This window comes from Protomyctophum bolini (assembly GCF_963924005.1).
Source record: "Protomyctophum bolini genome assembly, chromosome: 9".
Lineage (NCBI taxonomy): Eukaryota > Metazoa > Chordata > Actinopteri > Myctophiformes > Myctophidae > Protomyctophum > Protomyctophum bolini.
Window position 1 is genome coordinate 10,160,551 of NC_137870.1, and position 25,913 is coordinate 10,186,463.

General features: G+C 42.0%; 2 protein-coding genes across 2 annotated transcripts; one reads left to right on the forward strand and one right to left on the reverse strand.

The window, feature by feature from the left end:
* Window positions 1-219: 219 nt before the first annotated feature.
* fam222bb (family with sequence similarity 222 member Bb) lies at window positions 220-9,152 on the forward strand. The gene is made up of 3 exons (XM_080772407.1): window positions 220-358; window positions 2,574-2,707; window positions 2,845-9,152. The coding sequence occupies exons 2-3, from the start codon at window positions 2,626-2,628 to the stop codon at window positions 5,112-5,114; spliced, it is 2,352 nt and encodes a 783-aa protein (XP_080628533.1). The 5' UTR covers window positions 220-358; window positions 2,574-2,625; the 3' UTR covers window positions 5,115-9,152.
* A 1,465-nt stretch (window positions 9,153-10,617) lies between these two features.
* On the reverse strand, window positions 10,618-25,407 carry LOC308321102 (transient receptor potential cation channel subfamily V member 1-like). Its single transcript, XM_080771899.1, has 15 exons — window positions 24,968-25,407; window positions 24,292-24,440; window positions 22,035-22,187; window positions 20,771-20,914; window positions 20,227-20,531; window positions 19,350-19,526; window positions 18,739-18,894; window positions 18,548-18,643; window positions 17,677-17,747; window positions 16,096-16,261; window positions 15,590-15,656; window positions 14,654-14,976; window positions 14,094-14,209; window positions 13,742-13,854; window positions 10,618-11,766 (listed from the first exon to the last, which is right to left on the reverse strand). Exons 1-15 carry the CDS (start codon window positions 25,390-25,392, stop codon window positions 11,687-11,689), a joined length of 2,541 nt encoding a protein of 846 aa, XP_080628025.1. The 5' UTR covers window positions 25,393-25,407; the 3' UTR covers window positions 10,618-11,686.
* Window positions 25,408-25,913: the final 506 nt, after the last annotated feature.

Consider the following 25,913-nt stretch of genomic DNA (forward strand, 5'->3'; position numbering starts at 1 on the left):
AAACATTTTCAAAAAACATTCCCAAAAATACAGACTGAGCGCATTGTGCAATGCAAACTAATAGGCGAAAAGCCGAATAAATAATGTACTCTCGATCTGATCGAGAGTACATTATTTATTCGGCATTAGACACTGCTACCTAAAAGGCACAACAGTTTGGTCCTCAAACAGTGTTCGCTTTCGCGCATGCGCCATTATTATTAGTGCACTAATGTTGCTGCCGTAGTCAGCAGCACAGCAGCACGGGACGGAGAGAAAGCAGCCAGGGCAGGGGGATTTATTTTTATTTCCAATGAGCAAGATAACAATACTGTCTCTCGACAAAATGAAGCTCCCTTACTCTTGAATTTCTTTACAAGTAAGTGTTTTTGTGTTTTTAAACATTCCTTTTCACATTATTTGGATCAGTGACTGTAGACTAGTATAGAAGCTATGAAAAGGCTAGCTTGTTAGCCAACCAACCAGCTGGCCTGGTCACCACTCACCACCAGCACAAAGAAGCAGCGTCCACTCCACTCACACACTGCTGGCTTATTTATTGTGCTTGACTCGAGGTGGTGGTGGTGGTAACCCCTTTTAATGCTAATAAGACCAGACCAAACCCTGTTGGCCTTTTTGTGTCACATTTCAACTGCTCCTTGAGATTAATTTCCCAGACATTGACAATGATCTGTCATGACAGACTCTACTAGGCCGGTTCAAGTTTGTTTGTGTGCTGAATTGATCGCTATTTGAAGGGAAATCCCAACTACCGGGTAAGAATCCTACATTAACTACATACAGCAGCCGGGTTTGGCTGGCTAGATCCGGCTAACGTCACTTAGCTATACCAGACTTGCTAATATCTGGAACTTGGCTAGGTTTTGTTTTAATAATGTGATACGTCACATTTAGATTCGGGTTGTTATCAAAGGCAATTTTGTTTACAATGATGGTCGAGGGGTTGTGAAAGGATAGTTCTACTGTATATTGTTTACTCCTCTGCAGCACCATTCTTATTTATGGATCATCCGATTTTGGGAGATTGAGTTTTTTTTTGCAACCAAACAGGAAGCGTGTGTCATCGCCCTATAATACAAACGCAATCTCATAACTAGTTTTCCACCAGAAAGTTATTTTATCGAAAATAATCGTGTCAATTATAATAATAACTTTGAACAAATACGTATTGTGGTGATTTTATAGTTATGTTGGGTCTCTTTTACAGTCCAAATGGGTACTGTGCTGGGGTGTTGGCTACTCACTCAATGGAAACAACGTTGCTTTAAGACTGATTATACAATACAAGCAACATGACTTCAAACCTTAGAGTATATACTCTAAGCTTCAATCCCATTCTGTCGTGTATTGTACTGTAGTCTGAATGGAAGGCCAAAAACATCCAAGCACAAACTGTGAGATAGTTGAACATGGCTTAGTTGCATATTTATTTTAAATAATCACATTCAAACTTTGTCAAGCTTTGGGAGAGAAGACAGAATTATTATTATGAATATACTGTAAACATGCTTTTGATTGATTTATTAACAGTTTGCAGAATTACAGTACATTTCAAGTACAACTCAATACAAAAACTGTTAACAGTGAGTGGACGACACCATAAAGCATTACACTTGTTTACAATAGGGCCCACCATTTTCAATTCATCAAAACATTTAGAGACGTACGAATATACACTATATAGTAAAAAAAAGAAATCTTTAAATGTAAAACGGTGTCTTATATAAACCCATGAGTGTTGGGCACTTTGTGTGTGCAGGACACGAAAATACAATCATCCATCCATCAATCAAATCAAACATACTATCTTATTTCATCCAGCCAAATCTGCAATGATGATTATGGTGTACTGTACTAGGTCTCATCCATGTCACCCAACCGCGGCAGCTGAACCATAGTGATTGAAGCTGACAATTTAGCCATAAAACGCAGCATAAGTTATTTCCTGTTATGCAAATTTGTGGTAATCATTGCGAGGCTGTTTGCCACCATTGAAATGGTCCATTTCACCCATACAGAACCATGGTTTATTTATGGACTAATTAAGCTGATTATGCTATAAGATTGGGGTTATTTATTTTGTCCAGTTTTATTTCATGGTACTACGTTTCTGATGTTTGAAAAATATCACTAAATGACTGCTGGCTAAGTGGCTATGATTAATGCATGATTTTCACTCGTGTCAAGACATGGCTTTGAAATTTGGTCTTGCATAATGTGAACAGCCTAATTATTATACATTGAAGAGGAAATTGCTCCTTTTTTCACTGTCTGCTGTTGGCACAGCCCCATAGGAAACGGAGATTAGGAGACGTCAGCCGGTGGGTTTGTAGCCTGCTGTCATTTTGACTCCCATTTTATTCCACAAAAAAGAAGCCATTCTCCATCTGTCTTTGCTAGCCTCGGGGCGTATGCTGTGGCTTTACGCAGAAACAAGAACCCACTGTAATTTGCCAAAAGGTCATGCTGTATTGCTGTAATGTCATGTGGGGGGAAATGCCATAAAAGCCATTTCACACCTGGGTGTCTTGTTTTATTTTCTCACTTCTTTCTACTCTTTCTTGTGTCCCCAGCAATGGTGTGAGGAGCGAGAGTGTCTCATGTTGCAATTAGTGGAACTGTGACATGCTGGCCTGTTTGCCAGCATCAGGTGACCCTACCAGACAACTTCTCTCCCGCACGCAGATGAACACTGGACTTCAGAAATGTAAGTGTTTCCTTCCTTCCACCCCACCGTCTTGTGGTCGTAGTCATGATATTTCCACAGTAATGAGTCATGTCTTTTTTTTTTTATTAGTCAAGTTTACACAAGCTGAACATTCCTTGTTATCTGGCTCGTTGCAGGGGAAACTACACAGAAAATGAGATCTGCCAACTATCCAACTCCAGCAGAATTGGATGCCTATGCTAAGAAAATTGCCAACTGCCCTCTGACCATCCAGATATTTCCTAACAGTGTCAAAGTACCTCAAAGGAAGCACATTCGCCGCACAGTGAACGGCCTCGACACGTCTCTGTCCAGCCAGCGCCACAGTCCCTACCCCTCTCAGGTCAGTGCCAGAGCAGGCCTTCTGGCCGTCCTCCGTGCGCCCGCTAAAGGCGTCATAAAACAGTTGGACGGCAGTCACGTGAGACTACTTCATAAGTCCATGATGAATCCTCACAGTGGCCCGTACGCCACCCAAAGCACTTTAAACCCTCCTCAGCCTGCTGGTGGTCATCTTCAGGGCCCTCCTCAGTCTGCTGGTGGACATCTACAGGGCCCTCCTCAGCCTGCTGGTGGACATCTACAGGGCCCTCCTCAGCCTGCTGGTGGCCATCTTCAGGGCCCTCCTCAGCCTGCTGGTGGCCATCTTCAGGGCCCTCCTCAGCCTGCTGGTGCTCATCTACAGGGCCCTTCTCAGCCTCCTCAATCCCAGCAGCCCCAGACCATGGCTGCCCACAAGCAGGGCATGGTGCACCCACAGGCATTACAGCAGCAGCAGCAGCAAAATCTGGCTCATCCAATGACTTTGCAGCAGGCACAAAGTGTGCCCCAGCAGCATCAACAGTCTTTACAGCAAAGGAATGTGGCTCACTCACAAGCTCTGCAACGGCAACAGAGCCTGTCCCAGATGCACACGTCACAACAACAAAAGCAAGGCTTGGGTCACCCACAGGGCCTTCAGAGACAGCAGAGCTTACCACACACCCAGACTCTACAGCAAAAGCAGAGCCAGTCATGTTCGTCTATCGTGCCACCGCAGCAGCACCTTTCGCATTTGCAGACACTGCAGCATCAGACAGCTCCTCCTCATCATCAAGCTTTACTACAACCACAAGGAGTGACTCAGGATAATCTGCGGCACATGTCTGACGGAGCCCAGCTTCCAAGCCTGCAGCAGCACCCCCAGCAGGGCCTAGCAGGGTCACAGCAGCCCCTTCCCCAGGCTGGGAACGCAGGACCTCCGGTCGCCCCCGGCCCCAACGGCCTCCAGCAGCAGCAGCAGCCCCTGCCTGGTGCCTACGGGTCACGGAAGCTGCCCGACGCGGACGCCCCACCAAACATTACCGTATCTACCTCCACCATCCCTCTGTCGATGGCGTCCAGTCAGCACCACAACCAGCACGGAGACCTGAACAGCATCGTGAACCAGATCAACCAGTTCTGCCAGTCACGGGCCAGCGTCGGAACCACGTCTGTGTGCGAGGGCCAGATCGCCAACCCCAGTCCCATCAGCCGCAACCTGCTCATCAACGCCAGCTCCAGGGTGTCTTCTCATAACTTTGGGTCGGGCTCTATGCCCAGTGCTTGTATGATGGGAGGAGGCCCAGACAAAGGCCCGCCTCGGGGCCCTGCTGCCGTCGCTCCACAGCATAACATGGCTGCTATGAACAGTATGTCTGCCTATCACACGGATGCAGAGCAGCAGCAGCAAATGCAACAGCAGCAGCAAATGCAGCAGCAGAAACAACAACAGATGCAACACCATTTACAGCAACAGATGCAACACCAACAGATGCAGCAGTTACAACAGCAGCGTTCTTGGGCCCAGCACCAGCTGGCCCACATGCAGCAGCCGGCCGAGGGAGCCCACCCTTGTAAAACCCCGAGGAGAGATCCGCCTTCTTCTGAGCCTGCGGGATTTCCTACCCGGAACCTCAACTATCCACATAAGCTTCCCAGTGCTGCCGCCCAGTCCTACCCCTTAAAACACCAAACAGACAAACCACAGTCCATGTCCCCCGGCGCCAACGGCCCGGCAGGCGGCAACATGTCTTACAGCAACGGTCACTACATGCAGCCCCCGTGGGCCGGCATCCCGGCTACGTCCAGTAGCAACGCTCCTCAGGGTCAGGACCTCCCAATGCACTTCCAGGGAGGGCAGCCGAGGGCATCTGTGGACTGCAGCCACCCAGGAGCAAAGTACAGGCCTGGGAAAGCAGCGGGGCCTCCTCCGGGCCAGGCCAAGCTGACACAGGGAGGAGCGGACTACCTAGGAGGGGACTACCAGATGCCTAACTTCCCAGAGCAGAATCTGGGTGTGATGGAGAAGATGCACCGGCCCCCGGGTCAGGCCCAGGAGCCCAACAACGTCCGAGGTGTCCACGCGCATCACCCAGGCTATCGATAAAAGCGTGAGCGCATCCTCGCTTTAATGTGCGTTTGAGCTTTTGACACCTATATTGGAATAACCCCATTTGTCCCTAAAGGATGTCGCAAGTGATCAATTTGAACGTGTCCACGGTTGTATTGCTTCAAAGCTTGATTTCCCACAGACCCACACTAGTTTCCTCAGGTCTTAACATTATGTCTTACCTAGGGCTGACCCGAATGCTTCTTTGAATCCATCTTGAAATGATAATGGACACCCAAAATCGGTAATCGAATACTTTATTGTACATAAACCTATAGACTTAAAATCACAGCACGCTGTTCACTAGCTGACTCAAAACCCTAACTTAACACTTAACCACAGCTCATTCGCTACCAATATCTTAACTACAAAAGATGTGGTTTTCCAGCCATGTTGGCATAGTGTCTCCAGCCCCATTGCAAGATAAAGCATTATTAACATTAACTAAACTCAAATCTTGAGTTTATTTTAAACTATGAATTATTTTATCCATCTGTATGATGGTGAGTAAACGTTTGCTGTGGTTGGAGATACACAACACAACGCCACTGCTAACGGTGAAATGCTGCTTGGTTTGCACCACATAATACAGCGCCAGCATTGTACAGTATCTATTTATACCATTATATATGCTATTGTAGGGTCTATTTTAATGAGTAAATTTGCATACATCTTTACCTGGTCGACCTGAAGTGACACTACATGTGCCGCCATCTATGCTGCTGCTGTGAACGTCATTCACCATATTCGCATAGCAGCCATTTTGCAATTAAGTTAACGAAATGCCACCCTGCTTTTTCAATGCAAAATGACAACATGGCTGCCGTGTGACTAGAAAGCCATTGCGATTTTCTGGATTGCTGCTTAAAAGTAACATTTACCTGAATTTGTTCTGCAGGGTTATTATAGGATTGGACTAATTGGTTTCACACTTTGACGCATGCGTTCAAATGGTCTGTTATTCAAAGCAGTGGACTACTGTTCATTAATAAAAGACCAATAGAATGCCTTAATTAACCAATCACAATCACAATGAAGTATTCAAGTCCAAGCTTCAGATGACTAAAAGGTGTTCGGGACAGCCCTAGTCTTATACCTTTGCATCAAATGAAGGGTTTCCACAATGTTGCATGGGGGGGGGGGGGGGGGTGCAGCTCTGTCCATTCATAAACTTGTGTCACAGCTGCATATTCATACGATTGTCACATTTCTATTCTGAGGCTAATTACAGAGCTGTGTTTTTCTCTCTCATTAGTGGCCTTCCCACTGCCCAAAGGCAAGGTTTAGGGTTTCCTTATGTTGAATTTTCATTTGCTTTACGAGTTCAGCCACGGCCTCAACAGGACGGTTGCATCTTTTTTTGACCAGAGACTGCCACTTCTTTTTGAGGTGCACAACAGTTGAAGCCAGCTCAGAGCTGTGAGTAACAGGAATTCAGAAGTGGCCGCAATGTGTCAATTGACAATTGTGTATTACCTTTGGCCTGACGTTATGCTAAAGGAAAACAAACAAAGCCGGCGGTATAGTAGTGACTGAACAGTTCAGCGCTTCGCTCGGGGACAATGATATCCCATAATCCTAGGCCAATTCTTCCCATTTTCCCCCCCTTCTCTCCCACCATTATCAGGTATATGTCGTGTATGCCCAGATGTTATATCAAATTGCTTCTGAGGTATTTGTGTTCTTGCAATATTTGTTTTTTGTTAATGTAGATTGTTCCTACTTGAATTTTAGGGAGGACTCAAGTGTTTGAGAACCAAGAAAATGTAATGTTATGCTCAACATTGGCATAAGGGAGCAGAAGGCCTGTTTAGGAAATGATGACTAATGTGAAAAGGTATTATTATAAAGTTTGATTTTAAACAGTTATGCAGTTCATTCTGTACGTGATCGTATGTTAAAACCAAATTGGTCACTTGCAAGCATGCAAGAAAAATAAATAATGCAAGATGGGGTGACACTTAAAATTTCCTCCCCAAAGAAACCTTTTGCTCACAACTTTACTGCTGTATTGGAAGTGAACTGAATGAATAGGCGTGACGCCGTGACAGTTATGTCTATGTGGCTTGTGGTGAGTGAGCACATCATCCACACTAACACTAGCCTTACCCTGTGCTGTTATATCTACTACCTACAAAGTTAAAACGTAATGTCCAACCATTGTATGCAGGTTATAAATCTAGCTAGATTGATCTAGCATGTATATCAGTCCTTATAGTCTTGTTGGGCTGGTGGGCACACGCACCCGCTGTTCCATTCATTCTCCTCTTGAAGCCAAGCCTTGTTGGAAAAAAAAGCCTTAAATGTTAATCAAGTTATCCACATCTAAACCTACATCTTAAATGTCACTTGACTTTATCGGTCAAGGTTTTGAACGGGATAACTTTGTATTCAAATGAGTGACATGATGGAAGGTAGCTTGAACAATATTCTCTCAGCATTTGTTAAGTCTGATTGTGACTGAGGCGATGTAGATGGATCATTGTAATGGAAATTGGCAAATGGCAGTGCCACAACTTATGTGGATCATATATAGTAAATTATGAGGGACACTTGGTTATTGTTGTATGCAAAATCTCCAACTTCTGTTGCCTCAGGTCTAGCCTGTGTCTAATTGTCTTGTACGAGGGTCATTTTAAGTGATAGAAATATCTCTATATATGGTATTTAGCAGAGTTTTCTAGAAGTGTAGCATTGGGCTGTAGCAGTGATTTTTAAAGTATTTAGACTGTGTCTCTTTAGTTATACCTGATTTTTAAAAGATATGCCTGATGTAGTTGTCTTAATTTATTTAATTTCTATGGACCACTGCATCCTGAAGCCATAGGTGTTTTTCCGCATTAGGTGCCATAAGTAAAGCAGATTGGTAAACAATACAGTACACTGTTTATTATTCTCATATCTTTCACAACACATAGTACCATTATTCCTCTTTTGAATCCTTCTCAGAACACACAGCAGGTTCCAAAAGGGGGAACGATCTCCATGGAAAGATACATGAGATTCAAGACATTGGCTTTTTCTTTTTCTCGGAAATGTGGTCTTCATTGTTGACGGCCGTTGATAATTTTTCTTCTTTCTGGCTCTCATTTCTGATGTGCCTGCCTGCCCCTTGAAGCTGCTATTGAATTTAATCTTAACACACTAGTGTGGATTTGCGTGCGTGTGTGTGCGTGTGCATTGTACCAATGTTTGGGCTGTAATTGTGTAATAAAGTTACTATTTATAATATGGTAGGTGTCGATGACCTCTTTGAGATGCAAGGGTTTGTGTTTTAGGGACAGTCGCTACGATGAACAGACTAAACAACAGAGGACTAGTTGGACCTGTCCTGTTGAACTGCCATGCTACAGCTCTAGGAAGTCAGGTTATATACAGTCTCGTTTCATATGAAGTGCCTCCACTGGGCTTAAGTATGGACAATAATGTGTGTGTGTGTGTGTGTGTGTGTGTGTGCACGTGTGTATGTATGTGTGTCAGGCTTTAGGTACTTGCACACAGGTGTGTGCACACTCACAAAGGTGCACTATTAAGTTAATCTCTGTTGGGGGACCAAGCTACTTTCATGTAACTACTGATACTGTGTCATGGACTGACGTCCCTGAGTTGTGCCACGATTCCTACTAGACACTGTTGGGACATGTGAACTGTTGCTGCTGACTCACTGACCAAAGTGACCCAAGCGTCGTCCCTCTCTCGCTCTGTTAACCGCCCCTGCCCTGGGGCCCCAAAGTCGTGACATGGAGTGTGTCATGGGGGACATGTTCTCTCCTTCTAAACAAAGCGGTGACGACATAAACTGGGGCTGCCGTCGCCCTCATCTGGACTGTACTTAAAAAGCAAGCTTGTGAAATTGTGTTAATATGACTTATGAGGAATTGTGAATCAAGTATTAAATTAAATCTTAGAATGAGTTGTTCCTGTCTGTCCCCATGAAGGCTGCAGCCGTTCCCATGTGCAAACGTGCATCGTGTTGAATTCAAAGTTGTTTTTTTTGTTTTGTTTCTGTTAAGATAAAAACACTAAGGTTGATTTTTTTTTTTAAAGCTAGTGGGGGAAAACAAAACTGGAAATGTTTACCAGTAGCTGGTGTTAGGCACTGTAAGAAGTAAAGAACGTCATGAGCATCTGCTTAGTACACTGTAAAGGGTCCTCTCACTTAAGGGAGATGGCAATATTCGCTGGGGTACTGGTATATAATAACGACTACGTTTATTTTTACTCCCGAGATGTGATTGTCTTTGATTCATGAAGCTCTTATCATGTCGAGAGTGGTGGGTGGGTGATGGTATTGGGGAACTCGCGTTCCCTTCTTTGTGGAAGTGTGATATTCAAAGTTTGCCTATCCTTCAGGAACAAAATGTCTTGCACAAACATTCCCCCCTAACCAAAATAAAGTTTGCAAATGCAAAAATGTTTTGTTTCATGGTGTGTAAATGTATGGACTGACTTTGACCATCTGCCTAATCCTGCTTGCCATGACTATGCATGTGTACGAATGTAATTTAATAAATGAATAATTCAGTGAACGGTTGAGGAACCTATTACACAGTGGTTCTTACAAAACGAGGATATATGAAGTTAAGTCATGAAACAACAGATCAAAATGATGACCTTGTGACAAACTTAACTACTTAAGAATAGTTCATTCACAAGACATTGCGCAAGATTTGAACACTAACTTAAGTGTTTTGGTTTTTTATGTGTTATTGAAAGTACAAAAATGAATGTCCCATACAAGCTAAAAATCTGAACCATGAGTTTGAGAAATTGAGAACATTGCTTGTCAGTTGGAAACGTGTCCAAAACTTGCTTTTCAGGATTCAAAAAATGACACGTTTCAAGCTAACACATCTGCTACTGTGATGCTGTATTACAGTGGTTTTCAAGTTGTCTTATATTCGGTACAATCTGGTATTTGAAACAGTTTATAGATCAAGGCATGGTCTGCTTGCCACCAATAAGAATCCAATAAACTCAATTCAGTAAACCTATAACTAATCTTTTACACAGCTAACATTTCTTATAAAAGTTCATGAACTAGTCCTATAAGGAAAAACTAAACAATCAAAGCAATATGAACTTTAATATGAACAAAGACCGCAAACATTGCCAGACAAAAATGTCTGTATAGTTTTGCCAGGTTACATGAAATACAGTTCATATAATATAAATATAGTACTTTTTTCATAAAAATCTGTAACCAGTAAGGAACTAAAAACGACTCCAGGGTGTCTAATGAAGTACTGTCACCTCATAGACACATGAAAAACTCCATCTTTAATAATAATCTTTATTATTAAGGATATTAATCTTCACAGTTCTGTTCAAACACCCACAACAAAACAACACATAGCACAGTAAAACATATCACCAAGACAATAGAAAACATGAGGTCCCCACGGTATACAGAACCATCCTAACCCTGACTACTCCCGATGAGCTCGTTGGTGCTATGCATGGCTTCCTCCGCCATGGGTGTGTGTGTGTGTGTGTGTGTGTGTGTGTGTGTGAATGGTTCAATCTAATATACATTGTAAATCGCTTAGGAGAAATGCACTATTTATCATCCAGTATTTAGCCATCTAGACAGGCTGATAGAGATAACTGTCGGGGAAAAAGTGATCTCTCAATGTAAAGCTCCATCCATGGTTATAATCTCTAGCAAACTGCTAGAGATCAAAGTCTTTGTGCACACTTCCAGTAAGCCTAAGGTAGTTTTTTTTCTCCACATTTTGTGAATATTGAGGTAGGGTTAGGACGCTGATGCAGGCCGAGTGGTTAAGGTGCGTAGGCCTACCACATACAGTATAAGCTCTGATGCAGTCCTGGGTTCGATTCCTGAGCTGACGGGCCATTGCTGTGTGTTTAGTTTAGTTTGTCTTTAGTTTGTTTAGTTTTATTTGATCATCTTCACAGTATCAATACAATTTTTCATCAACATAAGGAAACTGTTACATAGTTAGAGGTGATCAAGAGTAATAGGCTGAAGCTTCAGCCTTGAAAGTGTATTAATGCCTATCCCTACATATACAACAAAAACACATTTTTGAGTTACGCAAATGGCACTATGTGTCACTCCCCCACTCTCTTCCAATTTCCTGTCAATCTACACTGTTCTATAAAAGCCCCCAAAATATATATATTTCTAAAAGTTTAAAAAAGGTTTTGGTTTCCACAATTTCCGCAATTTCCAATTTCCGCAATTTCCGCAACTTTCCAAACTCTGGAGAGCCTGATGTCTTAGTAAGAAGAATGGCCACATGACATCTGAAATCCTCATGGACACCATTATTAAACCCCCATCTTGTCACACGAAATCAGCTTTGAAATTTGACCATAAGCACAAAACCTTTTACCGGTATACATGATATTCTAGTTCTAATTCGTTCACAGTGTCTTAACAGACCTGTCCAAGATGACAGAAACATGGTCATTCTCATGGACAGCCAACATGAAGACAATTACAGAGCAGAAACTAGAGGCCTGTCCCCTAACAATGTCACTGCCCTTAGTGCCCTTCCTTGGATGCTGCTGTCTTACAGGTCAATCGTTGCCTTCTGATGGAGTCAGAGAAGGCCACTCTGTTGTGTCCTGTGTGTTCTGGAGCCAATCCTCCGCAGAAGAGGACTCAAATTCCACCGAGAACCTGAAAATAGATATAGGAAGGAATGTATCAAACCAGAGAGCCAGACAACTAAAACAATATACTGTAGTGAAACACAGTATAAAAACACTGTAAGGAAAACAATAATAAACCAACATACTAGGAATCAACTACAAGATATAGAGGACTCAATAAAAACAAACAACTTCTGGGAAAATTGGAACAAACAAAACAAATAAAAACAGGGTAAGCTACTCATCCAAAATGGAGACGTATGGGTAAAGCACTCTTTTGCCCAATAGAGGAAAACAAAGAGCAAAATCAAACAAAAAAACGTAGTCAATTATAAAAGACTATCAAAATCCACTAGATTCACCAATTGCACTAAACGAATTACAAGACACCCGTGTGAACGGAGTGGTGCAATTCCATGGCCCACAGGAACGTGCCCAGGGTGCCGGCCCAGTTCCGGCGAGCCGCCCCGCGTCCGAAACGGTCGAGAAATGACAGAGTTACATGTGTGGGGGAATACTCAAAATCAAGAAGGCATGCGGTACAGACGGTATCCAAATTCCAATTGGTGATTCCTACACATCGTCCTCAGTTCTGGGATATTCTCCTGTTTTGTCGACTTCAAAAAAGCATTTGACTCAATTTGGCACGAGGTTTCTACTGTACAAACTGCTAGAAAGCGGAATTGGGAGAAAAACATACAACATAATTATAAACAAGTTAGACTGCAGCCTGAGTCCAACACTCTTTTACATATATGTAAATTAATTGGCAAAAACACTAGTCAACAACACCAGGCATGCCGCTAGCAGACAGAGAATTCAAATGCCTACTGTTTGCATATGACCTGGTGTTACTGTCCCCTACCAAAGAAGGATTACAACAGCACCTTGACCTCTTGCACACATTTTCACAGACATGGGCCCTGGCAGTAAATCTAACCAAGACAAAAATTATGATATTCCAGAAAAGACAAAACCACCTGAACCAACAATTCTTTCTAAATATGACGGCACTAGAACACACAAAACACTACTTACCTCGGCCTAAACATCAGTAGCACAGGTAACTTCAATAAAGCTGCGAATGACCTGAATTCAAAAGGAACGTTAAACTAGACATCCCAATAAAAATCTGGTTAAAGATATTAGACTCCGTCATAGAACACATGTCTCTCTATGGTTGCCAACCAAGAACCTGAGAAATGGGACAAACACCAAACTGAGACTCTGCACGCAGAACTCTGCAAATCCATCCTTTGCACCCAGCGAAAAACAACAAACAATGCTTGCAGGGCAGAATTAGGGCGATATCCACTCATTATCAAAATAAAGAAGAGAGCACTTACATTTCATAACCACCTAAAAGAAAGCAACCCAGACACGCTCTATAACATAGCCCTCAATCATAGTGAAAACCTACAGGGATGCCCACTTAGTCAGCTGGTCCAGGGACTATACGCACAAACGCAAGCACAACCAGCAGAAACAGAGCTTCACTTTCTAACCACCTGCACTATACCAAGACATATATCAGAGACACATACTTCCCACAGATTACACACACCCAAAGCGAGTTTGAATCTATGACCAACGGCAAGAAAGCTCCCTATTGGGAGAAGTACAACAATATGCAAACACAGCAGCAGATTTGTGAACTGTTGCGACAAAAGAAGGGTAGAAGGTTAGGTTAACCTTTTAATCTGAGCTTTTTTTGTATACTACGGTATTTAAATAGTCTTGAGAAAAAATGCTGCTATTTGTCCTGAAGTGACTGAAATTTGTTTCAAAAAAGCTTTATAACCCTAACCTGTATAAAATGTATATAACGATGCATTGTGACATAGCTCTGTTTACTTAATGCTGTACCCCCATCCAACTGTATGTATGTTTTCTCATGCCAATAAAGCTCCTTTGAATTGATATATTTGAAATATAATATGTAAGTTTTGATTTATCATGGGGACGAAAAAAAAGCAGTTGCTAGTGAGTTGTTGTAATCCTACCTTTATGTCCAGACTCCTTGGGACTCGATTTGGCAGTGCCATTAGTTTCTGGATCTTCTTGGTCGATGATTCCCAGATTGGAACGGAATTGATTCCAGTTCATTTCCTCCACCCTAAAGTTTGAGTAGATTTTCAAAAGATTTGTATACATTTGAAAACTGGGAAATTCTGCACAATTTACTTTTGGTACTTGAAGTACATTTTGATGTCAGTACTTTTGTACTTTCACTCAAGTACATTTTTAATACTGGACTCGTACTTGTAACAGCCGTATAATGCATTATTGATACTTTTACTTAAGTAAAACATTTGAGCACTTTTTCCACCACTGCCCTGAGACAAGATGATTTACCTGAAAAAGCGGCACTGTCGACCTCTGACCCGTAGTGTCTTCACCACTCCAGAGGTCAGTCTCTTCCTTAGGCTCTTGGGCAGGACCCTCTCCAGGTCCAAAATGGTAAGGGCCCTCTGTAGATGCAAATCAGATGTCAAAAACAAATCAAATTTTATGCCATTTCTGAGTTGATTTAAATCTTTACCTGGCTATATTGTTGCCCTTTTCCTGAGCCTATAACTTAGTTTCTCTATTAATTACCAGTTATTTGAGACAGTTCGCAATCTCAGACAAGATGAGGTCCAAAAGGGGAGACTCACTTCTCTCAATACTACGGCGCTCGACATAGAGAGCTAGGTAGCATTTGTATGACATACTGTACAGGGCAACCTTTCTTATTTGTGGCATCCTCTTTGGGCATAAGTGACAGTGCCGATCAGTGCCTTTATTTTTGCACTACTGATACCGTGTTTCCTTATCTTCAGTTAAATCAATCATCATTGCCTTGATCATGTCCTGGTGTTTACTGAAAGCACAATAACACATGGTGCTGCATCATGCATCAAAGCCTTCCGTACCTGTAGTTTCCATATATTTTCACTCTCATTGGAGATCTTCTCCACCGTGTTTCCCATCAGCGCTATGAGCATGTTGAGCAGCAGTATGTAGGTGAGCACGATGTAAAAGATGAGCAGTATGTAGAAAACGTGCTTGTACTGCACTTGGTCTGTAAACTCCAGGTCTCCCATCCCGATGGTGAACTTGAAGAGTTCCAGTACGGTGTAAGCCATGTTGTTGTACGATGGACGTTTGCATGATTCAAATGAAGGACCGAAGCTCCTTGATGAATGATCCGTGCCATTGTTTGCACTGGATGGTTCCTCCATAAGAGCAACAATAGCTACATGGGGGGGGGAAGAAAATCAGAAATGTTAATTTGGCTAAACGTCTGCCCCATGGGCATATTGTATAGCCTCTATAGAAAGACATGTTTGTATAGTCTAGTAGCCAGAATGTGAACCCGGACATGTTGAGTACACCAACGTTTTATGTTAGAAATGTTGAGTATGGGTCCCCAGCATGTAGAAACTGCCGGATAGTGCAGGTATTTTAAGGGAAACATTTATTATTATGGATATAAATAAGTAAACAGTGATTTTCTGGCAAATACATGGACATTATTTTTGAACACGTATGGACCTTTGACATGAACACAGAGAATACACACATTTATCGATAGTCCAAGTGTAGCGATATTGAATGGAAAAGTACTTAGTATCAATACAATAAATTATTTGCATTACAAAATGATATGATACGATACAAAGTCAAGTGTTGCTATTTACATATCGATACAATATACTTAGATTGTTGAAAAAAAAAAAAAAAAAAAAGAAATACTGTGTCGTTACACCCCCATGTACCCCCCTAGCATTTGCTGAAATGACACGGCAACCTTTCTCACAGTTTTATCCAAACCCTGTGTTTCCTGAAAATGACCAGAAAATCCTTACCTGCAGAAAATCCAATGAGGAAGACAACATAGACCAACAGAAAGTGCATTATGTCCCCCAGGATCATCTGTGAAAAAGAAATCCTATTAGGCCTCATAATATCATAAAACTGTGTTTTTCTATTTTGTATTTATTCGGCATTTGTCCCCACATTTTGATGAGATTTAGCCTCTCAAACCCAAGACTTAGAAAATATTGTTGTCATTGGATATGGTCTACAATTCCATGCTGTATTGATGTGGTACCATAGTAGAGATAACAGGCAAACGATCAAAAAGAACATTCTCTTCTTCATAGACTTCTTGTAAATTAAGTAACGCAGATGCGTTTAACAAAAATGTAACTCTCAATAGTTAATGATCTAATCAGGGTCCATTGGTTACCAACTCTCCGTCATTTAGCTGGGGACCACCTGGAACCTCCTGCCGGACCACTGGTTTGAGAACCACTGTGACATAAAATGTCACTTTCAACTGTATTTACTCAATGCACTTGACTATTCTTACCCTTTGAATCATGACGGCGTACATGCCCATGCTCTTGGAGCCTTTTAAGTAGTGGAGGACGTTGATCCAGGCCAGAGCCAGGGAGATGACCCCAGGTCCTACATACTCCCTCCTGCCACAGAAGTGCAACACGACACAGACCAGGAGGAGAGTCGCCTGCACGAAACTGAAGGGCAAAAGTGTTCACATTTTGTTACTTAAAGGGACACTTTCCTGGGGTCTTTATGTGTGCAATATGTGGTTTTAGATATTTTTTATTTTCGCAGGGCTCACTTACTTCCTGGACTACATCTCAGTCTCATCTCAGTAAAACAGCCCTCCCCCTGTCCACAAGGAGGAGCAGTGTACCAAAGCATTATGGGAATTGTAGTCCAGGAAGGAAGTGAGCCCAGTGTCCATGATGTCATGGACACAGGTGTGGAGGGGTGTGTGAATGAAGTTGTTTGTAGGCTGGCAGCAGCACTGACAGTTGTCCAGCACTCTACTCAACATTCTTTACCCAGTGTTTTATTTTATCCTTGAAGTAGCTCAAGTTGGAGCAAACTATATAATTCACTAACTGAGGAAGCAGATCTTCAAGCTCCACTGTGTTTGGAATCCAGGGAGAATTGGAGCTGAGGAGTGAATTGTTTGGAGCAGGAGTTGTCCTTCAGGATTTCCTTGGAGTTGCCTGTTTTGAGTCAACCATATTCACCTAAGGAACGTACAGGTAACCCAACTCCATATATGGAAAGGCCTACTTAACTGAGAGCAAGAGGAGTTTGCCCCCCATTGCCTAATCAGAAAGAGGATATTTCCATTAACATTGCAAACTGAAGAGGATCGTTTTGTTTTATTTTGAAATGAACTGATTTATTTCCTGAAGACTCATTTTGGTTATTTTAAGGTTGAATTATCCCCATTTGATGGTTTTGAGTTGAACGTTGACTGATTTATAATTTTTGTTTTGGGGTTCCTTATTTGAAATGAATTTAAGTGAATTGACAGAATTTTGAATGCTATTTGTTTTTTGTTATTTTCTTTGAAAGCAAATGTGATCTAACCCATCCCTGCTTCTAACATTCCTCTCTGGTAGGTACCTGCCTGCCTGGCACCCCAAATAAGCTACTGAGGAAACCGTTACAGTCTATGCTGAAGTGGGTAATGTATGTTTTGTAATAATCCAAATCTACAAAGTAACTAAAGTAAAAGTACAATATTGGGATCAGATGTAATGAAGTAGAAGTAAAAGTAGTGGAAATTGGAAATACTTAAAGTACAAATAGCCTACCTCAAAATTGTACTTACAGTAGCCTATGTACTTAGTTCATTTCCACCACTGCTAAAGGGGCAGAGAGAATTAATATTTTATAATAAAACAAATGTCTTGCAACAGCAGTGTCAAAATTCTGTCACACAGTTATTAGACCCCATCTTGTTGTTCTTTTAGAACTCAGATATACTTCTGAGAGTTCCATTTTCATTTCATATTATTGTCTCCTTAGTTTGTACTCACTCGATCCGTTTGGCAGTCCAATTTATCCCGTTAGGGCTTATCTTTCAATCCTCTGTTTGAGAGAAGCATACTTCAGATATACTTACAACAGAATGTCACAGAAGCCGTCAATATACAGCGATTTGGGATTTGGGGGTTTTCTCTTGAAATCAATGATCTGTGGATATTAGAAACAAACAACGTGTGGGGTTTGTACAGGTTCTTGATTGCCAGCTCAATACAGTACCACCCCTACAATAGTTCTCCTTCTGCATGTTTTCAGTTATTCCCTTTACCCTAAGTCGAGAATTGCAGTATTCACGCACAACGGTTTTTGTGCACATGCATGTGCTTCTGTCAGCTGCACGTGACTGTGTGCAATGTTTTTTTTTCTTCTTTTGTACACTGTAGCATTGAAGGAAGAGAAGGTACAACAAACCTCCGTGTTAATGCTGTGTGTAAAAGCTCATCGCTTAATTGCTCTCGTGCTCTTGCAAGTTGGAATTGCTTCTTTTGTTCTAGTATAGTTCAAACAATGGGATGTTTTTTCTAGTATTTCAAACAATGGAAACAATTATGTTCCATTCTTCAGAGAGGGATATCGTTTAGGTTTGGTTAGCCTACAATTGATGATTATTGATGCTGCAACTTTAACTTCTAACTAGCTTTAGTAGTTGTAGTAGTAGTAGTAGTAGGCTAGTAGTTGTTGATATACCGTACTACGGCGTAGTTGTATAGTAGCCAGTAGTGGTCTGTAGGCTACTCTGTAGTAGTTCATTTTGTATTCTAGAATAGACTGACTGCATGCAGCACCAAACTGATTGTACGGTACCAATGTACTGTGAAAGACTGGGCCATTTGGTACATTCTTACCTAAACTGATTGTACGGTACCAATGTACTGTGAAAGACTGGGCCATTTGGTACATGTACGGTACCAATGTACTGTGAAAGACTGGGCCATTTGGTACATTCTTACCGCTTTGTAGAAAAAGTAGACGGCACAAAGGATGATGAACACCTCTCCAGTGCATCGAAGGATGTCAAGTGGGTTATTCTCAACGGGAAAGGGTGGCTGTAATTCAAAAGATCAGGAGAAGTATTTTTAAAACGGGTTGAATTGTGAACATATATTTGCTATTGTTTCTTCTCGTTGTGTGTTTGTCTTACGTGTCCTTCCTTCCTGTATAAGGCCACCGCGGTGAAGATGCTCAGATATAACATGTAACTCAGGAAGTTCATTAGGAATATCTTTGCGGCGAACCGATCCCATTTCTCCTGTAGAAGACTTTGAAGAGGCTCGATCTGAAGCATCTCATGACGATTCTGAGGTTTAAGGTTCATAGCAGACAAAAATCATCTAGTGAACTTTAGGAGCCCAGCCGACACAGATTATATTTAACATTCTCATGATTATCATCATAGTAGATAATAAATAATTAATTGACTAAATTACGATTTCCCAGATAAATTATCTATAGTTAGGAACCAAATAGACCCTGTGGCTGGAACTCTGAGAGTGTATAAATGGAAACATTTGTACACTCAAGAGTTATGGTGATCCACGGTTCAATGCAGGGGTTCTCAAAGTGAGGACTATTTAATTGACATTATTTTCAAATCTTTGTGACATTTTTTCAGATTTTTTCAGATTGTCCTGCATGGCAATGAAATACACATTATTTTAGGTTTGAAAATGTTTGAGGCACCACTGGCAAAGCCAATGGATTGGGTCGGACAAGCAACACATACCACTTGTTTTGTTTCGACTTTGTTCTTACCGGTATCCCAGTGCCGAAGACTATAATCTCCAACACAGATTTATCTTCGGTGGTATCGATGGAACTCATGTCGTAGAGCGATGATTGGATAGGTCCATACACCCATTCTGTGAACTTCCTGGAGAGCGATCTGGTCTCCTCGTCCATGAACTCACGTTGCAGCATGTGTGTGAGCACCTGTTTGGCAAATGATCAATCAGAGAGGCGGATTTAATCTGATGTGACCTAACGTATTCCCACATTTCTAGACACGTGTAGGCTACTAGGCAGGCAGGTATCTGTCAGTTCGATCAGCTCAAGTAATTACTTGACACATTCTAAAAGACTGGTTCTAAACTGCTGTCCTGGGTGGGACAGAAACTACCACCAAATTATCCTTCATGCCATTCGTCTCATATCTTGGGAACACCTATGGTATGACACTCGTGTGAAGTGAGGGGCGCTAATATATTAAAGTCTAACTCATGTTGCTATGATTATGTGATGTAACGGTGATGGAAAACAAACGGTGACAAAACAAACATTACATTCTCTTTATTTGTTGATGTTAGGGACATGTTAGTTGTGTTAGGGACAAGATGACGTAAAGTTGTCACTGGCGTTTTTAACTAAAAACAAACATTAAACCTGTATATAGGAGGGGCTAGCGCCCCTCAAAAATCACTATAATTGGGAGATCTAAAGGTCAGAGTTCATTTGACAAATCACTGAGCTTCAGTTCTTGAACCTTTCCCATGACCCTCTCCCATATTTCCGCATTTCGTGGAAACTGCAAAAAGTGTCGGAAGAAGGAAAAACAGTAGAAAAGCAATAGGGGCCTTCACCCCTTCGGGCTTGGTCCCTAATAAGATACATTCTCACTTAATAACAAACCTACCCCAATCTTGCCCATCTTGGCCGCTAACTTCATCGGGGTCAGCCCATTGATGTTTTCAATGGCTTCCAATGTCATGTCACCTTCCTTCGTATGCTTGACGTGTTGAATGAGAATTTCGTCGTACATTCTCGTGATAAAGGCGGTGGTTTCTGGTTTGTTGTCTGCTATGGTCACCAGGGCGTGTAAGACGGTGTTTCCTTGGGAGTCTGTGTCAGTGACGTCGGCACACTTGTAAGGGTTATCCAAGAGGAAGGACACCACATCCAGCTGGTTGGTGCACGCTGCCAGCGACAGAGGAAGTTCACCTAATAAAAAAATAATAAAAAAACATAAAGGAATAGGACAACAAAGGGCCTGACGTACTGAAAAAGGAAAACATATTTTTTTGTTTTGTTGTGATAATCCTCCCTACTATAGAGTGTGCTGACCATATAAGGAGTCTTGTTACCGGGGCAGACTGGGTTTTTTCGAAATCACCCAAATCACTGAATGCTCCTTTATTATTTACTACTACTTAGGTTATTGTCAAGACGAAAGTACTCACCAAAATAAAAGCCTGAGGCTGGTCGTGTACGATACTGGAAGAATGACCCGTTTGCTTTTGCTTGCACATCTGCTCCTTTCTGGACCAGCAGTTTAACATGCTCAAAGCTTCTTCTCTCAATGGCAATGTGCAGGGCAGACTGACCTGGAAGGAGAGGCAACAAATAGGAGATTTATATAGGAGATTACAATATGTAATGGACCCCGGAGCGAAATGGAGGAAACACTTTTATTTTGAAAGAATGGGCCAACAGGAAGCTTGCTCGCTTGCTCACCTGAGCCAGACTGACAGATAAAAGACAGCCCAACATAACATCAGTCAGAGGAAATGTTTGTTCCTCACCATGCTTCTCTCAAACAGAGGATTGAAAGATAAGCCCTAACGGGATAAATTGGACTGCCAAACGGATCGAGTGAGTACAAACTAAGGAGACAATAATATGAAATGAAAATGGAACTCTCAGATTTGAATTTGTGCTTTATTGACTTTAGTGACTTTCTTGGACACACACAATATGTTCAGAGTGACGTCATGCCCATGGGAAACCTGGTTAGCACCAGTTCATTTTATGGTTATTTGTTTGTGTCTGCTTATATTGATTATACGTTTTGTGCTTTGTTTTTAGTTTTCACGTTGATCTATGAATAAAGAAACTTCACATCATCAGTCGGCCTTCAACCTCTTTATCCAGCCTGGTAAGCTACACAATACACATTTGTGAAACTATTATGGCTGAATCAGTATAGTATGAAAACTGTTGCAAAAGGATCACAATTATGTATCCCAAGTAAACAATGATGATATCAGCTTTCACTGAAATCCGTCTTGCGACACAACCGTGGAATAGATAGACTAGAGATGGAATAGAAATAATCAAGTATACCTCCTGAGTCCTCATTTGGGAAAATTCCAACAAAATATCAATAGGGCTACTGTACTTTTAGGTATCTTAGTGTCAGCATAGAAATGACAGTTCCCCATTTATTTTATTGTCAATAGAAGAAAAACAACAACGTGTTGTACCCAGCTGCCCTTTTTTCGTATTTCTAATTATTTGTCCAAACAAAAAAGTTTGTTGTCATGATTCATCATGCTCCGAGTTGGCTTTGTCTGAGGCTTACAGATATTTAAATAAATACTTTTTGAAATGTCTATGGGGAAAATGCATGGGGAATTATTTTCTGGGTCCCATGTCGTTCTGAAAGGGGGCGGGACTGCAATGTAAATTGTAAATGAGCAAATAGTTTTGGGCTTGTTTACCAACCTTTGTAGTAAACATCTGTGTATGATGCGTTGACAAAGTTTCCCAGATCTCCGGTTTTATCTGCTATGTCAAGAAGGACCTCAATGGTGTCATTCTGGTCTCCTTTCAGGTTCAGCAGAGCTTTCAGAAGTGCTGTTTTCCCATTAGTTTGATCTGAAATAAAAAAAATCATTACCTCACAATTTCATTTAGGCAAATTCCAGTACCTAGAGATTAATTATCCTATTAATAATTATTAGGAGAAGTGGGCAAAGACCCATAGACATTACACACAGACACAAGGGATCATTGGAACTCAATGGGGCCAGTTCCCAGGGGGCCTTGCTACCAGGGGCCATAGGCAGACCATGAGATAACGGGCCCCTGAGCACGGACACAGTCTTTAGGCCTTGGTAAGGAATCTCACTTGTCCCAGCCAGGTAACGCCTATACTTAAAGGAACATACAGTCAAGTGTTATATATGCTATTATATGAATGAGGGGGCCCCATTTAGATAAGTCAGAGTAGATAACATAACATTATATGTTTATCTTATCCCAATTATCCAATTTACCTACTAGCTCAGGGCCCCCTGGGCCCAACAGGCTCATTGGATAGTCCTCAACGGCCCATGGCAGGGGAGGAGTCCTCCCTGGCAGGGGAGGACTAACCTCGCCTCACCAGGCGATCATATACCGAAATGAAATGGTGCCCAGGCTAGGGGAGGACTCCTCCCCTGCCAGGGGCCGTTGGGCAGGCCCAATGACAAGTTATTAAAATGGATATAAAATGGATGGCCCACGTACACAAGTAAGTGGGCCCTTCCGCCCGCCGTCTATACAGTACAAGGTCACTTATATGGCCGTAACAGAAACCACAGCCCCCCCCCCCCCCCCCCCTTTTTTAACATGCAAACAAATATCTTGTAAATGATGTAGATTAGATCCCTATGAGTCTTAATCTGTCCCTTAACACACAGTTAATATACAAGATCTACAGCTACAGCTGGTGGAGATCTGCATATCATACGGAGCACACCGTCTTAGGTCATTCTCAAGCTTATGTGGCACAACCACAAACTGTGTCCAAAGTGTTCCCTGCAATTTGCATTAAAAAATAATAATAGTCCAGACACTGTTAACTCCCACTATGTATTGCAGATGGTAGTGGTAGAAAACAACACAGTGCAGACTCTATCATTATTTTAATGCTGATCCTCTGTTTGTTCAGCATTTGATCACCAGCATGCAGTGGACCTGCAAGCTTTTAGCTCCCTGTGATTTACAGTAAACGCACCTAGTTTGACGTTGATTTGTCACGTGGTTCTCAATATATGCTATAGGGACACACATGCAGTACATAGACAGACACAAGGAGATGTTGTGCATTTACTGTATTGATAGAAGATTGTAAACCGTTTCCACAAAACCTTGTATTTGCAAATACGATTATAACTGTGAAATATTATCTTTGGTCTTCCTCTGTGCCTCCTGCCTGGCAGTTCCAACCTCAACATGCTTCTACTGATATACTCACCTCCTCTGTACATGTCCAAACCATCTCAGTCTGGCCTCTCTGGCATTATCTCCAAAACATCTGTGCCTGTCTCTGATGTACTCGTTCCTGATCCTATCCATCCTTGTTACTCCTCAACATTTTAGTCTCTGCTTCCTGTCTTTTCCTCAGTGCGACTGTCTCTAAAGTCTAAATCATACAACATAGCTGGTCTTGTACACCTTCCCTTTCATTCTTGCTGATACTTTCCTATCACACAACACACCTGGCACTTTTCTACACCCATTCCAAACTGCTTGCACTCATTTTCTTCACCTCTTTTTCACCCCCCACACTCCATTGCTCTGGAATATTGACCCTAATTAAGTACTTAAAGTCGAGGTCAAGTTTATTTGCATGCAGGTAAACAAAAAGCCTCCACCTTCTTTATGTGTACTCCCTGTAACCGCACCGTTCTCATTCAAACAATATTAAAAGTGTTATTTAATAAGTAGGCCTTTATTTTACCTTCCACTTCCACATACTGTAAATATAATTAATCACCTGGACATTAATTTTGTCATTTCCTAAAGTTATTTAACTTGAGGCTGGCGTATCAATCTGAACCTTATTTAACATATATATTTTTATGCATTCTATAAAACGTAGTGGTCCTAGAGGAGGCAAGAAAGGGACATGCAACATACAGGTCCTGAGCTGCATGGATTTGAATTCAATTGTGCAAAAATCACCAGGCAAAGATAATAACATAATTAAACTTGCCTGTGAATTCTGGACTTGTAAGAAGCTTCTTTTTAGCTCGCAGGTAATCAAGCAAGCCAATGAGTTCAGTCCTGTCTCCTTTTGATGCAGCCACGAAGACCCTTCCCATGGTAAATGCACCAATGGAATCAACAGAGCTGTAGTTTTCACTGCAACATAGATTAAAGATTATGGTTAAAACGCAAACCAACAACTATGACATTATGGCCAGGCACCCCCATATCTTTGTGGTCTGCGCCTCCAACCATACCCAGAAGGCACGTATGGTAACGGTGTTAAAATATACTAGATCTACAAGCACACTGTCGCCTCCACAATGCACTGTGAGCTTGTAGGTTTGCTATTTTCTGACCTAAAAGCATCATTTTGATAATGGAAATGCATATTCACCATGTATTATGGTCCATAATACAATAGTAGGCTACAGTAGGAGACCTTTACAATGCAAGCCGACACTCGTTTACCTGTAACTGGTTACCTCCGTAACCTGACACTTAGTTTGCATATAGAGCACAAAAATGTTGTGTGTTCAAACAATTAAACTGTCTTGGTCTCCAGCAAGTAGACCTAGTACGTCTATCAGTTGCATGTAGGCTATGGTAGTCAGTGAGAAAGAAAACTATAATTTTCAAAATATATCAATGAGTATATTATCATTATACTGTAACTACTTTACCTAACAGTTACAGCCGTAACGGTATCCATCGGAGTGGGACTCCTTAAATGTTCCTTACTGAGCAGCCATCCCAGACCATCAAGTTCTGTATCCTGTTCCGTTTCACATGGCCCTGTTCCAACGCCACCCGCTAGGTCCTGTGTGTCAGCAGGCACATCTTGTCCATCTTGTGTAGAGTTGTTGCTCATTCTATCCAAGTCTTGGAGGTGGCTGCTGTGATCGTCACAGCCTTTGGTTTCCACCCAAATGCTATTGAATTCCACAGTGCTACAGCCTTTCTGAGTGTGTCTGTTGCTGCAGGCAGAGGAGGAATGATGCAGGTTGTGTGGATGAGTGTGCAATAGTGCTGTAGGTGGAGGTGTGCTGGTACAGGTTACCTTGGCTATGCTCCTCCCTCTACCCCCGAGGGCACCTTTGTTGTCCATGAACAGATTTTCCTGTTGTCGTAGGGTTGTCGAACAGGATGGGATTCTGAGAGGCTGTTGAAAAACTGCACACTTCAAAGAACTGGTTCCCAAACGGTGGGTCGCGACCCATTTGTGGGTCACAGACCAATTTGTATTGGTGGGTCACGAGTTCACGACTTGAGTACAAATCCCATTTAAAAAATATATATAGCTTATGTTTTTTTTTTTTTAAACAAACGCATACATCTAAGAAATTCCATAAATAAAAATTATTTAAATTAAGAAGTATAGTGAAAGTAGCATGATCTACAAGCTCGCAACGCGGTGCAAAGCGACACGCTGTGTGCTTCTGCTAATCTCTCTTTTGGGTCTCGACAGTCTGGCAATTCTGGCACATGCCAGAAGGGCTGGGCAGTCATGGGGTCGGGGCTGAGCCAAACTGATAAGAAAAAGTAATACAAAGAAGACAGCGTCTTTGGGCCATATTCTGGCCCGGTGAAGACCACAAATGCCAGGGCTGATTTTCTGTGACCTTTTGA